Source organism: Salmo trutta, chromosome 21 (assembly GCF_901001165.1).
Source record: "Salmo trutta chromosome 21, fSalTru1.1, whole genome shotgun sequence".
Taxonomy (NCBI): Eukaryota; Metazoa; Chordata; class Actinopteri; order Salmoniformes; family Salmonidae; genus Salmo; species Salmo trutta.
The window spans coordinates 10268773-10283696 of record NC_042977.1 but is presented as its reverse complement, the minus strand read 5'-3'; the positions used below and the strand labels follow the sequence as shown (position 1 = coordinate 10283696).

General features: G+C 40.2%; 1 protein-coding gene across 1 annotated transcript in view; it reads left to right on the top strand.

Annotated features, from left to right (window-relative positions):
* LOC115156646 (potassium channel subfamily T member 2-like) overlaps nt 1–12612 on the top strand; it is a 74243-nt gene extending 61631 nt beyond the window's left edge. The window contains exons 24-30 of the mRNA XM_029704161.1: nt 2776–2877; nt 3310–3393; nt 3843–3971; nt 4264–4284; nt 7638–7950; nt 10855–10945; nt 11805–12612. Coding sequence (XP_029560021.1) covers nt 2776–2877; nt 3310–3393; nt 3843–3971; nt 4264–4284; nt 7638–7950; nt 10855–10945; nt 11805–11919 — 855 coding nt within the window. The 3' untranslated portion in view covers nt 11920–12612. The remainder of the gene's footprint in view (nt 1–2775; nt 2878–3309; nt 3394–3842; nt 3972–4263; nt 4285–7637; nt 7951–10854; nt 10946–11804) is intronic.
* Nucleotides 12613–14924: the final 2312 nt, after the last annotated feature.

The following is a 14924-nucleotide window of genomic DNA, read 5'->3' as shown; positions in this document are numbered from 1 at the left end:
ACACTAGAAAGAGGCCAGAGTTCCCGACTTGGAATTCCGAGTTGGATGACCGTTCAAAACTATTTTTACCAGTCGGAGCTCGTTGTCTCGAGCGCACTGAAGTCGGAAGTCAGAGATTTTCAAATTCCCATTTCCCAGTTGTTTTGAACACAACATATGTCCCGGACATTGGCGGAGATGTCAGCCCAACCGTAAAGTAGAAGCTCGTTATCGTCTGTTCAGTGTGCTGCTCTATATCACGCATTGGATTGTATAGGTATTTTTACTAATTATTTCTTCAAACTATTGTGTGCAGATGTCTGTAGCTCTATAAATTCAACGTCTACACTAATGTCTTGTTGTCTCCAGCAGCAAAGGCTACTCACATTGAGTAGTCTTCAAAGCAAAGGAGCAGATGGTTATACATAATTATGCAAAGATTGGACAATTGCCTACATACAGTACAAACATATTACGTTTCCATTTCCAAAGATACTGGTGATTAACCCAAGATACAGCCACCTCCCAATTATTGTCACCATTGATAAAGATGAGCAAAGAATACTGTATAAATTAAATAATACAAATACTCAGCTATATTGTATTCTAAAAAATGTGTTAATTATATTATTTTATACTAATACAACTGCCTTTTTCTAAAATAATTTATGCATTTGGAGAACACATTGGGAGGGATCTTAGGCCATTCCTCCATACAGAATCTTTCCAGATCCTTGATATCCTTTGATCTGATCTTATGGATTCCACTTCAATTCAAACCACAGGTTTTCAAAGGGGTTTGAGATTGCCATTGCAAAAGGATGATTTTGTGGTCAATAACCATACATTTTTTTTATTTTGATGTGTGCTTAGGGTTATTGTCTTTCTGGAAGATCCACTTGCGGCCAAGTTACAACTTCCTGGCAGAGGCCAGCAGGTTTTTGGCAAAAATGCCCTGGTACTTGCTAGAGTTCATAATGCAGCTGACCTTAACAAGGGCCCCGTGACCAGTGGAAGCAAAACAGCCCCATATCATAAGATTCACAACCTTATTTTACAGTATGAGGTTATTTTCAGCATATCCATCCTTCACTGGTGTGCATGGACAAAGAGCTAAACATTGTGTCATCTGACCATAGCAACGGGTTCAATCCGAGTGCAAATGTAATTTAGCCTACTCCAGGCTGGTTGGTTGCTCTCAATAGAGGCTTTTTCTGGCAACCCTTCCAATGAGCCTATTGGCATGGAGGTGGTGTCTAATTGATTTTTCCTTTGCCTCCCAAACCATCTTCCTTACTGCGCGTGGGGACAAAATACCCTCGTGTCCAATACCAGGCAAGTTTACCAATGTTCCAGTGGTTATAAATGTCTTAATTGTTGCTCTAATAATAGTATGCGTTTTGTTTTTTAGGCAGTTGTTTTGTACCCAATTCCTGAATTGTGAAGATCAACAACAATTTTTCTCTTCTTGTTTGTGAGATCTGTACTTTTTCCTATAGTGATGGATGACAAATGGATTTTACATGTCTTACCTAGGGCTGTTACAGTGACTATATTACCAACACACCAGCAGTCACGAGTCATGACTGCAGTCACGTGTCACAGGAACTATGCTTATCCAAAACGGAACTCTGATGCCGCTGATGGTCAAAGAGTACCAGGGTATGAGTTATAATACCCATAAAACCTAGCGGTCAAACAGAAATGGTTCTAATCGTTTTTCCACCATTCATTTTTCCCATGAGGGTTTTTAGAAACACTTAAAATAAAGGCTGTGTTTCATGTAGGCTTACCCCGGCGTGGCGTTTTGATAACCGTGTTAATCCCTCTATGACGAGGTGACTTTTATAGGCTACATGTTCCAAATGTCTGCATCAGTAGCTTGTAGGCTATGCATGGAAGCCCAGAGATGCTAAATGTGTTTATGTTAATTAAAGTAAATAACCTACACGTGTTTATATGAATTAATGGTCAATTACCGCGGAACCGGTAGTTATTTGCAAGAGAGTTACCAGCTGACAAAAATTCTCTATTGGCTTTAAATGACTTGTTAAACTAAATATTTTTCTCTGAGCAATTGTATTAGTATAAAATAATCTAATGTTCAACGTTTTTTGACCATATAATATAGCTCAGTATTTGTATTGTTTATTTTATACTGTCTTTATCTTTATCAATGATGGCAATAATTTTGAAGGTGACTGTATCTCATTGGTGTCATTTCCAATGGGAGCAAATTAAGCATAGTGGGCAGAACAAACAAAGAGGTGGGCAGAGCCAAGCACAGGCTTACGAGATTCAAGTAAATGAGATGCTATTGGCATGTATTTCCATATTTCCGTTAGGGAATGCCTAATCTGTGAAGTGCGCATGTGCGATAACAATCTGCCCTTGCACTACTTCTAAACAATGCCATTTTTTGAAACTCTTTGAATGGGTCAAGTCTACAAAGCTTAGTGCACTCTGTTCATAATATATTCTAGTTTCGGTAACAGAAAGCTGTATTGAGATCAAATGTTTCATCGATGAGAAAATGTTGGCCATGTTTAATCTAGCTCCATCTTCTCCAACTTCCCACCGCTAGACTTCCTCTCTTCACCATATTTGGTGGTGAGAAGAAATTCTAAATGGATGCTACAGATTTATACACCCTGTGATGCTGTCCTAACATTAGTTTGTTGGTCTTCTGTGTCCCTGACTGGTATACAGTATATCTATGGGAGCAGAAAGAGTGATTCCTGCATGTATTGAAAAGCACTCTACAAATATGTATTAATATGACTTATTATTTATTAGAAAGAGCGGGAGAAAGGCTCCAACCTGGCTTTCATGTTCCGCCTGCCGTTCGCTGCCGGGAGGGTCTTCAGTATCGGCATGCTGGACACTCTCCTCTACCAGGTAACCAGGCAGTAATAACCTGTACTGTACTGCAGCAGAGAGCATAGGAATGCTGTTGGATGTATACTCACTGTTGAGGTAGCTACCTAATTAGAGGTTTATGGTACTGTATACAGAGGCTAATCTCTTTAATTAGCCTACAGAGGCTAATTAAAACAAGGTTATCTCTGTGGCAGAGACTGGTTTTGCGAAAGGGCAAGTGCTGGAGTGATTATAGTTATTTATTGCCCAAAAAATGTACCAACCAGATATTTACTTTTAAAACCCTTAATGGAACATACAATGTGTTCATATGTATCCCAGTGTTCATAGGATATAATGCTAGTTGAATTGATCATAAATGCCCCTGTTTATTAAATTACTGTGCACAAAAACACTCTTTGACATCATTTCCTTAACTTTTCTTCTGTTTGTCCTGGTCTGCTTTCCCAGTCGTTTGTCAAAGACTATATTATCTCCATCACCAGGCTGCTGCTTGGCCTGGACACCACCCCGGGTTCTGGCTTCCTCTGCTCTGTGAGTTACTCTCTGTCGGGGTGCACCTCAATAGTCAAAAGTATCTTCCTTCTCATTCCAGATGATAGGCAAAAAGGCAAGGATTCTCTTGGTTCATCCCAATAGTATAATGTGGCTTCCTCTCCTTATGTCAGATGGAAGGAAAGAAGTAAGGAGGCTTCTGTAGACTATTTTAAGATGCACCTGTTGTACGGTACAGTAGTCCTATGTGTGACAGCACAGCAGTTAAGATCTGAGAATATACTCAGCAAACTGCTTAATGCATGCTTCCCTTGTCTGTCCAAATCCTTATATTGACAGGTAAGTGACTCCAGTCGGTGTACTTCTCATGGTTATAGTGTAATGCACAGTGTTTCTGGAGTCTAGATCAAATATGTTGCTGCTGCAAGGAATGTGTTTTTCCTGTATAGAGAAATGGCATTGGAAATGACCTCCTCCTCACCTTTTAGATGCAGATCTCCGAGGATGACCTGTGGATCCAGACGTATGGAAGGCTCTATCAGAAACTGTGTTCCACTGTCGGTGACATTCCCATCGGCATCTACAGGACAGAATCCCAGATGGCTGATTCCTCCGAGGTGCCCTCTAGACTCCAAGGGTGTTCTAATAATGTTATATAATTTGTTTGGCTGTAAAATGCCAGTTTAGGTTGAATGTTTGAGTTAATTACATATTACAGCGACATTGATTATAGTGTCATTATGGTTCATTGAAGTCATTCTGTCGTGCTTTGTGTGTGTGTGTGTGTTTTTCTTCATTTGTTACGTTAACATGTTTAGTGTTTGCATGCTTTCATGATTATTTAAGCACATTACAACACAGTAAGAGTCATTGATATTATTCCTCTTTCCTTTTTTATTTCCCCGTAAGCAATGCGAGCCATACTCCCAAGTAAGTTCAGCCCCATTTATGAGATTCCATGATTTGTGAAAACCAATTAATATTCAAGCTGACATATGGAATTGTTTTAAGATGGTCATACCATGGATCATTTAGGTATTTGAATTTTTACATTTTAGTTCCCCTTTAGGGATTAAGAAAATAATAAAAATCAATGTATTTGATCTTTAGTACCAAATCCCATGGCAACGTATTGAATAACACATTCATAAATGGCAAAAATATCTCTAGGAGATACAGTTGAAGTCGGTGGTTTACATTAAAACTCGTTTTTCAACCACTCCACAAATTTCTTGTTAGCAAACTATAGTTTTGTCAAGTCGGTTAGGACATCTACTTTGTGCATGACACAAGTCATTTTTCCAACAATTGTTTACAGACAGATTATTTCACTTATAATTTACTGTTTCACAATTCCAGTGGGTCAGAAGTTTACATACACTAAATTGACTGTGCCTTTAAAGAGCTTAGAAAATTCCAGAAAATGATGTCATGGCTTTAGAAGCTTCTGAAAGGCTAATTGACCTCATTTGAGTCAATTGGAGGTGTACCTGTGGATGTATTTCAAGGCCTACCTTCAAACTTAGTGCCTCTTTGCTTAACATCATGGGAAAATCAAAAGAAATCAGCCAAGAACTCAGGAAAAAAATTGTCGACCTCCACAAGTCTGGTTCATCCTTGGGAGCAATTTCCAAACGCCTGAAGGTACCACGTTCATCTGTACAAACAATAGTACGGAAGTATAAACACCATGGGACCACGCAGCCATCATACCGCTCAGGAAGGAGACACGTTCTGTCTCCTAGAGATGAACGTACTTTGGTGTGAAAAGTGCAAATCAATTCCAGAACAACAGCAAAGGACCTTGTGAAGATGCTGGAGGAAACAGGTACAAAAGTATCTATATCCACAGTAAAACGAGTCCAATATCGACATAACCTGAAAGCCCGTTCAGCAAGGAAGAAGCCACTTCTCCAAAGCCCCGATAAAAAATCCGGACTACGGTTTGCAACTGCACATGGGGACAAAGATCGTACTTTTTGGAGAAATGTACTCTGGTCTGATGAAACAAAAATATAACAGTTTGGCCATAATGACCATCGTTATGTTTGGGGGAAAAAGGTGGAGGCTTGCAAGCCGAAGAACACCATCCCAACCGTGAAGCACGGAGGTGGCAGCATCATGTTGTGGGGATGCTTTGCTGCAGGAGGGACTGGTGCACTTCACAAAATAGATGGCATGATGAGGCAGGAAAATTATGTGAGTATATTGAAGCAGCGTCTCAAGACATCAGTCAGGAAGTTAAAGCTTGGTCGCAAATGGGTCTTCCAAATGGACAATGACCCCAAGCATACTTCCAACGTTGTGGCAAAATGGCTTAAGGACAACAAAGTCAAGGTATTGGAGTGGTCATCACAAAGCCCTGACCTCAATCCTATATAAAATTGTGGGCAGAACTGAAAACACGTGTGTGAGCAAGGAGGCCTACAAACCTGACTCAGTTACACCAGCTCTGTCAGGAGGAATGGGCCAAAATACACCCGACTTATTGTGGGAAGCTTGTGGAAGGCTACCCAAAACGTTTGACCCAAGTTAAACAATTTAAATGCAGTGCTACCAAATACTAATTGAGTGTATGTAATCTTCTGACCCACTGGGAATGTGATGAAAGAAATAAAAGCTGAAATAAATAATTCTCTCTACTATTATTCTGACATTTCACATTCTTAAAATAAAGTGATGATCCTAACTGACCTAAGACAGGTAATTTATACTAGGATTACATTTCAGGAATTGTGAAAAATCGAGTTTAAATGTATTTGGCTAAGGTGTATGTAAACTTCCGACTTCAACTGTATAAGAAAGCTCAGGAAATATATATATATATATATTTTTTTTACACATATTTAACAATTTTTTTTGGTAGGCACAAAACTAACTTCTATACATCCATTCATTTTTTAAACTGGTACCGGTTATCTTAAGACGAGTCCCGTTTGTTTTGGTCCTAGGTTTGTGAGAGTCTCATCTTTCCATAGAGTAGTCATATTAGTTTGTAGGCCAAACCGTTTTCATGAGAAGACCGATTTTCGGGATGTCTCATGGTCTGATAAACACTGCTGCAGCACAGGTGCCTTACACTGCAGATGTGGAAGGCTGGCATAGCGGTGGATGCGGTGGACTGAGACGCAGCCCATGCAAAAAAAACATATACAGTGCTGTGAAAAAGTATTTGCCCCTTTCTAATTTTCTCTACTTTTGCATATTTTTTATACTGAATGTTATCAGATGTTTAACCAAAACCTAATATTAGATAACGGGAACCTGAGTGAACAAATAGCACAACAGTGACATATTCATAAACAAAGTTATGCAACACCCAATGCCCCCGTGTGAAAATGTTGTCCCACTCAATAACTGGTTGAGCCACCTTTAGCTACAATTGCTCAAACCAAATGCTTCCTGTAGTTGTTGATCAGTCCCACCACGCTCTTGGAGGAATTTTGTCCCACTCATCCAAAAAAAGCAAAAAACTCAAATATTTCAAGACACTCTCAGTAGATAATTTAAAACCCCTTTATTCATAGGCTACTTGGCTAATATTTGTCCAGGATACAAATATGCACTTCTGTGAAGCTGCTAAACCAGCCTTGATTAAGGGGAGGGTAGGTTATTCTTGTTTTTTTATCTAATGAAATGAAATGGGAGGAAGCAAATAATAATCTCGTTCCATGGGCATCCCGGCTGGATAGGCTGTGCTGCCGCTCTAAAAGACCTGCTTTTGGTGGGTCTTGACATTTTATTTTAGTGTTGCATGAAATTGTCACTTTTACGCTTGATTTTAAGGACACACCTCAAATATTACCATCCCTCCCACCTCAGTGCAAGCGAGCAGTTGATGTTAGACAGGTCAATTGCCTAACCTGGTATAAGGGGTGGAAAATTCTAGTGTGCCAGTTCTTACATGAAGAAATTGCAAACTAACGTGCATTTGACTCTTGCGCCTCCTTAGCACCAGCCAAAAATAGAGCCCTAAATCTCATTTTAGTGCAGATGAAGGTGGATTTCCTCTGCTGTAATATGTCTTGGTTAAATTGTGCTTGACAAACGCGGTGAGACTCGCCACTGGTGGTAATGTCAGTAAGAAATCATCGTCAAAACCACTTATAAATTCTCTGGCCTCGCTCTTGATCATTTGTGAAACTTTTTGGGCATCAATTTAACTCCATATTTCTGTGTGTTTTAATTCACTTTGTTCTGGTCATTTCATTTTACCCTGTTTCACCATGGACATACTATGGACTTCATTAATTTATATGGCATTGTGTTTCGATTATACTCAGTCACAGCTCTCGATATGTGTCGAGGACTTTGACGACGCCAAGGAGCAGACCGACATAGAGCTTCCCCCTGTGGCCGGAGGGCTCCACCGCAGCTCCAACTCCAGCGACCCATTGGACGGGAAGGCCCCCCTGCTGAGGAGGAAGAGCATGCAGTGGGCACGAAAGCTGAGCCGGAGAGGCCAACGGGGGAACCAGAGGGGGGCTCAGAGTGGGGCCCAGCAGGGTCTGAGGGCCAGACGCTCGGAGAGACAGGAGCTGGCTGAGCTGGTGAACAACCGGATGAAGAGCCTGGGACTCTCTGCCACGGCTTACGGTGAGAAACCACACCTGAGGAGGGATGTTTTTGGGGGATTGCTAGTTGGATTTCCAAGACCTGGAATAGAAGGCAAAATACGTTATGTGTTTGAAACATGATACTCTGGCTTAGTTGATTAATGGATGGATGGGTGGGTGGATGGACGACAGAGATGATTGTCAGTCAACATCGGACAAAAACGGACAATGATGAATGCATATAATTGAATACATATTCATACGTCTCAGTTTGGCCGCATTCCTCATTGTCCGTTTTTGTCTGTCAAAAGTTTAAATTCTATTTAACTATTTTCGGACAAGTTGCATTTGTGGGAAAGGCAGACATTGTGAGGTTTTAAAGAACAATCATCTCCATTGTCCATCATCCGTCCATCTCCATTGTCCATCATCCGTCCATCTCCATTGTCCATCATCCGTCAATCTGTAAAATCTCTGGCTGGCCGTAGCTTAAATCACTGGGTGTCCATACTTAAACTTCTCAAAATCTGCATCAGCCAATTAGAATCGATGACGTGATAGAACGCTACATTTGAGCATTTCCCATGAGATTGGTTGATTTAATTGACAATTTAAAAACACAATGCAGCCAGAAATGCATAAAAAATGTGTTGAGCATAACACTAAAAAGTAAAAAATTATTTCCATTGTGGTCCTCTTCAGCACATTTAATTTTTTACACATTCACAGTTAAATGCTGATCTGTAGTAAACATCACATGGTCAAAATAATTCAACAACTGTGCAAAGACCAAAACAATAACACATTTAAATAGTCCACCAGATGGCAGTGGTTGCACTCCTTGAGAATAGCTCGCAGAACTAATCATCCAGCGTCCATCGCTGTCCAAACCACGTTGGTGGCGACGACTTGCAAGTAGACTGGTTCCACCTTGCCTTGCAAATCTTTCCACTGCTTCGCCATCCTCGCTGAGTCAAGTCACCTCCCTGCAGCTCCTCAGTCGCCAGTCCCTGCTCTGAACCAGCCCGAGTAATCTCCCGTGGTGTTCTTCAGGCTGAATAGTCTCCCAATAATTGCACATAAAAACACAAAATACACTGAACAAAAATATAAATGCAACATGTAAGGTGTTGGTCCTGTGTTTCATGAGCTGAAATAAAAGATAGCAGAAATTTTACATCTGCATAAAAACGTATTTCTCCCACATTTTGTGCCCAAATTTGTTTACATCCCTGTTAGTGACAATTTCTCCTTTGCCAAAATAATTCATCCACCTGACAGGTGTGGCATACTGTATCAATGAACTGATTAAATAGCATGATCATTACACAGTTGCACCTTGTGCTGGGGACAATAAAAGGTCACTCTAAAACACAATGCCACAGATGTACAATTAGCATGCTGACTGCAGGGAAGTCCACTGCGTGCTCGTCATTCTCACCAGGGTTTTGACCTTATTGGCAGGCTGGAGAAGTGTGCTCTTCACGGATGAATCCCTGTTTTAACCGTAAATGGCAGACAGCGTAGCATGTATGGCGTTGTGTTGGCAAGCGGTTTACTTAAGTGAACGTTGTGAACAGAGAGCCCCATGGTGGCGGTGGGGTTAAGATATGGGCAGGCATAAGCAACGGACAACGAACACATTTGCATTTTATTGATGGCAATTTGAATGCACAGAGATTCCGTGACGAGATCCTGAAGCCCATTGTCGAGCTGCATGAGGCAAATGGTGGTCACACCAGATACTGACTGGTTTTCTGATCTACGCCCCTGATCCACGGCCCTTTTTTTAAAGGTATCTGTGACCAACAGATGCATATCTGTATTCCCAGTCATGTGAAATCCATAGATACATGTATTTCAATTGACAGATTTCCTTATATGAACTGTTGCTCAGTAAAATCTTTGAAATTGTTGCATGTTGCGTTTTATATTTTTGTTCAGTGTATAACAAAATTACCTGGCACACTTAGCCCTATGCTAACACAAAATCAGCTGGCCACGATTATTTCCTGTATCAAATTCCGTATCAGTCAATCAAAGATCTTAAACTTTATCCACCAAACAATGGCATGTGGTGGAAAAAGTACCCAATTGTCATATTTGCGTAAAAGGAAAGATACTGTAAAAGAAAATTACTCAAGTAAAAGTCATCCAGTAAAATACTATTTGAGTAAAAGTCTACAAGTATTTGGTTTTAAATATACTTAAATATCAAAATTAAATGTCATTGCTAAAATATACTTAAGTATTAAAAGTAAAAGTATAAATCATTTCAAATTCCTTATATTAATCAAACCAGAGGGCACCATTTAAAAAAAATGTTTTGAAGATAGCCAGAGGCACACTCCATCACTCAGACATAATTGACAAACAAAGCATTTGTGTTTAGTGAGTCCATCAGATCCGAGGCAGTAGGGATGACCAGGGATATTCTCTTGAGAAGTGTGTGAATTGGACCCTTTTCCTGTCCTGCTAAGCATTCGAAATGTAACGAGTACTTTTGGTTGTCAGGGAAAACGTATGGAGTAAAAAGTACATTATTCTATTTAGGAATGTAGTGAAGTAAAAGTTGTCAAAAATATAAATAGTAAAGTACAGACTACTTAGTAAGTAGTACTTTAAAGTACTTTACACCACTGCTTACAATAGGTAAACTTGGCCAACAGAGGGATATTTTAAACCTCAAAATTCAAGGTTTACCTTTGTTGACTAGGCTACCAGCTGGACGTGTTAGCATAGGGCTATGTGTGCCAGGCTAGCTCATGGGAAAAGCTAACATGTAGCGTTCTGTCATGTTCAACTACGTCGACAATTCTAATTGGCTGATGCAAATTTTGAGATGGCTAAAAACTGTACGTTTTAAACTTTATCAACAGTTCACAAGTATGAACAGGACCTATGACCACTAGGACCTATGATTTGCTGTTTTTTCGTATTCTAGATGACATGAGCGAGAACCAGAGCACTCATTCCCACACATATGTGTTGATCAACCCACCTCCTGACACCAAACTGGAACTGAATGACATAGTGTAAGTATGGCAGTAAGTAGTTAATTACGGGCTAAAGACGCACTCAAACACGATGTGCGGACGAAAGCATGAAACACCTAGAATCTCACTGCCAATAGGTACTTATCACAGTGGACGGCCATTCCGTCTCTTGCTAGAACAAAAGTGGTACCTGCTGCGTGACGACCCCATAAAAAAAGAGGGCATTTTCTCCGTACATCCACGGATGAGCCAGTCACACTTCATATGCAAAGTAGGCTATGGGATGGTAGCACAACACTAAATACTTCCTTCAAGCTAGCTAACCACTGCAGCTAGTATTGACATAATAATTAAATCACAATGGATAAGCTACTTTCCATGAAACAGCTGCCAGTGTTAGCTGCTGAGTTAGTGCAGTGTCCTGTGCTAGCTAAACATTTGGCTACGGGCTGGTACTGGCAGTATGGGATCATAGAGAGTGAATTAAATCGTTTCTTCGTCATCTTGCTAGGTAGTTATCTAGCTGTGGCCATCTGGCTAGTATCAATAAGGGCTTTCTACAAAATAGCAACATTAGCGCAGATAGCTTGGAATCTAGACAATAAGCAATACACACGGATATGCATTGCCAAACAACGCTACTGCCACCTTCTGGTTTATTTTAACAAGGCTGAGTGGCTGACGACTTCCAAGGTCTTCCAAGGAGTTTGACTGCCGACACTCTGCCGACACACACTGTTCAATGTTCAAATGGTGTGTCAGATCATAAAAGTTGAAAAAAATCAAGAATGTCTCCTACTCGATATTACTCCCATTTCCGTATTATTTTGTGGATAAACAAATGTTTGAACATATCAAACCACTCAGAGTGAGAGGAATTCTCCATCCTGTTTTACAGGTATATCATCCGTTCAGATCCCGTGGGGTATGTCCCTAAGGCTGGTGACAGCAGGGAGAGTCTGGGAAGCAACACCTGTCTTGGGGAGCACACCAAGACGGAGTCTTCTTTCTGATCCATACCTACACACAACCTGCCTTTACAGTAGTATTGGGGTGTTAAAGGGATAATTCATTTTTTGCACTGCTACATCCTTGCCAGGAGATTCTGGACGTTAAATTAGAAAATAATAATAATAAAACGAGCTAAATAACCAACTAATGTGAAACAGTTAGGATGAAATGACAACATCGAAAATGAGCTAAAACTTCAACAAAGTGAACGATCCCTTTAATGCCGTAATTATGTTATGTGCTACAATTCACATTGCATTGCGCAGAGCATGGGGTGGGGCAATCAATATAATCTTGGAATGTATCATCCCCATACTTTATCTACTTTTCAATTAACATAGATATACGTGTGTCTTAAACTGTATCTCTCTCTTTCACAATGTGGCTTTTCCAGAGGATAAACTCAGTTTAGGAACTCATATGATTTTAAAGACACTCCATGGTCAAAGCTCATCTAGGAGAGCAGAGTCCCTGCCCATCTTCCAAATATGTCTGAAACCCTACCTCGTCAAATAGTATTTTAGTATGGTATAATCCCACAGCATTCACACCCCCACCTCACCCCTCACCCCAAATATTTATTGCCTTTCATGAAATAACCCTCACACTTGATCCCCTCCCCCCATCCAAATAGCACTGACTTTGCTGATAGCTACTTTATTGCAAAAAAATGTACTTACTATGACTGAGATATGTGATTTTCCCACCTATCTAGCTTAAGATGAATGCACTAACTGTGTCGCTCTGGATAAGAGCGTCTGCTAAATTACTAAAATGTAAATGGTGGTATTTGTTTGCATGTTTGGGGGGTGGTGACTGAACTGTTTGGGTTGCTATGCAAAAATCTGCCCTCATAGTTTACAGTATAGAACTCGCCAGCTTGTAGTCCTAAAAAAACAGAAATGAGTAACCTCTGGTTCGTTCAACCATTGCTATGACGGAAATGAATGGGGAAATAATAGGGTTTTGGGATAAACGGCGAAAATAAAGTCTGAGGTTAACACAGGCTTAGGAGAACTTCTATACATTGTGTTCTAGAACAAAACTTAGAAGATCTCATAAGCCTCTGTTTACCACAGACGTTATTTTTGCCAAAAAAATAAAACATTAATTTCCCCATAGGCTTTGCCCAACGAGCCATACCAGAGTTAGTGCCTACAAAAAGACGCCACATTGCTCTATTACCATTGCTCTCTATACCTCATGATATCATATTTACTGTTTATTTATTCATTTGTATAGTCATGTGAATCATGCATTGCACTATACTCACCTGTTGAATGTTTGTTGTCATTCATATTGACTGTCATAAATAATGGAATGTTTACTCTCGTTATCTTTGCACACTTTGAATGCAAATAGATTTCTGAACTTGTGGGGAACTCTTTTCTTCATTAGCTTTTAAGTTTATTTAGACTGGGATTTAATGCAAGGCATGTTAGAGCACGGCGCACTAACATACTTTTAAAGGAAATTATGGTTGAGCCAAAATGCGCAGTAATTACCACGAATGCAATAGTGCGATGGGGGAAATGCGGGGAAAATGCCTTTAAAAGGCGCATTTTCGGCTGTATAGTGCACCACGCTTTGCATTAAATTGCTTTTATATTTATTTGACAGGGACCGTGCACGTTAATCAACATTTTATCACGATGACATAAGTCATAATAGCATAATAGTATTCAAAAGTAGGCCCTACAGAGTGGCCATAGAAACAACTCATTTTCTGTGAATATATATATATATATATATACTGTCTTTTAGTTATTCTAGTCTGCAGGTGAGGAGTGTTTTTTGGACTCCGGTATTTCCTGGGTCTGTGATGTGGGCAGTGCCAAAGGCATGGAGTACTGGAGATAAAGCTCTCTGTATTGGAGTGGGTGGTGGATGTGTGTGAGAGAGAGAGGGCACACGTGTCTATCTGTGTGTGTGTGTGTGTGTGTGTGTGTGTGTGTGTGTGTGTGTGTGTGTGTGTGTGTGTGTGTGTGTGTGTGTGTGTGTGTGTGTGTGTGTGTGTGTGTGTGTGTGTGTGTGTGTGTGTGTGTGTGTGTGTGTGTGTGTGTGTGTGTGTGTGGTTAGATAATGTTGTTTCTGTGTGGCATTAGACAAAGGCTTGAGAGCTCAGAGGAAGACAGTAGAAATCTCAGAAGAAGGGAGATGGCAGACTGACAGCTTTACAATGCCCTTGGGTGAGGTATCTAAAGTAGTACTCACATTTATTAGACGGTAAGGTACAGCTTAGTTGGTGTGATAAAATCACAACTGTCCAAACACAGACTGTATATGAAGTATATCCCACCCTGGATTGCCATCAAATCTGTAGATTTTTGGGGATGTCTTCTCTAATGTTATGCTTTCTTAATAGAAAGAATAGCTCTTGCATTAATTATCATTGATTTCTGGCCACTATAAGACTACCCAGATAATGGAATGAAATAATGCTTATGACAAACAACTTGCAAATTGAAATTCTAGGTGACAGTCCTTGGCAATGGCTTGTGATATGTCATCTCTCATCGACAAATAAAATCGGGGAAATGTTGCATCCTTCCCAGGACCAATAGCATTCTCTGTAATTCATGATCTAGAACACCAAATAATGATCTTGTGTTATGCTGTTTTCAATTTTTTTGCCCTATTACACACCCACCCTTTGAGATTCACACAACAACACACCCAACATCAGTGAGCCTCCCAAGGGAGATTTAGAACTGTACCGAGAACAAGACATAGCTGTTGATTTGCAGCACTAGCCTACATACTCCACCTCATTGGCGCTCCACAGCTGTCTCTGCCAATGCTAGAACATCTAAGTCTGAATTTACTCAAAGGAAGGAGATCAGTGAAAATCAACATAAAAAAATATTGGGGAAAGTAATCCAATGTTTTTTTTGTCATGATTTGGATCTATTCCGCTTCACTCCGCTTCCTTCACACTCTTTCATATTTTCCTTTAATTAATTAATAAAGAATTAATCAAAACACGTCTCATCAGCACCACTCATCT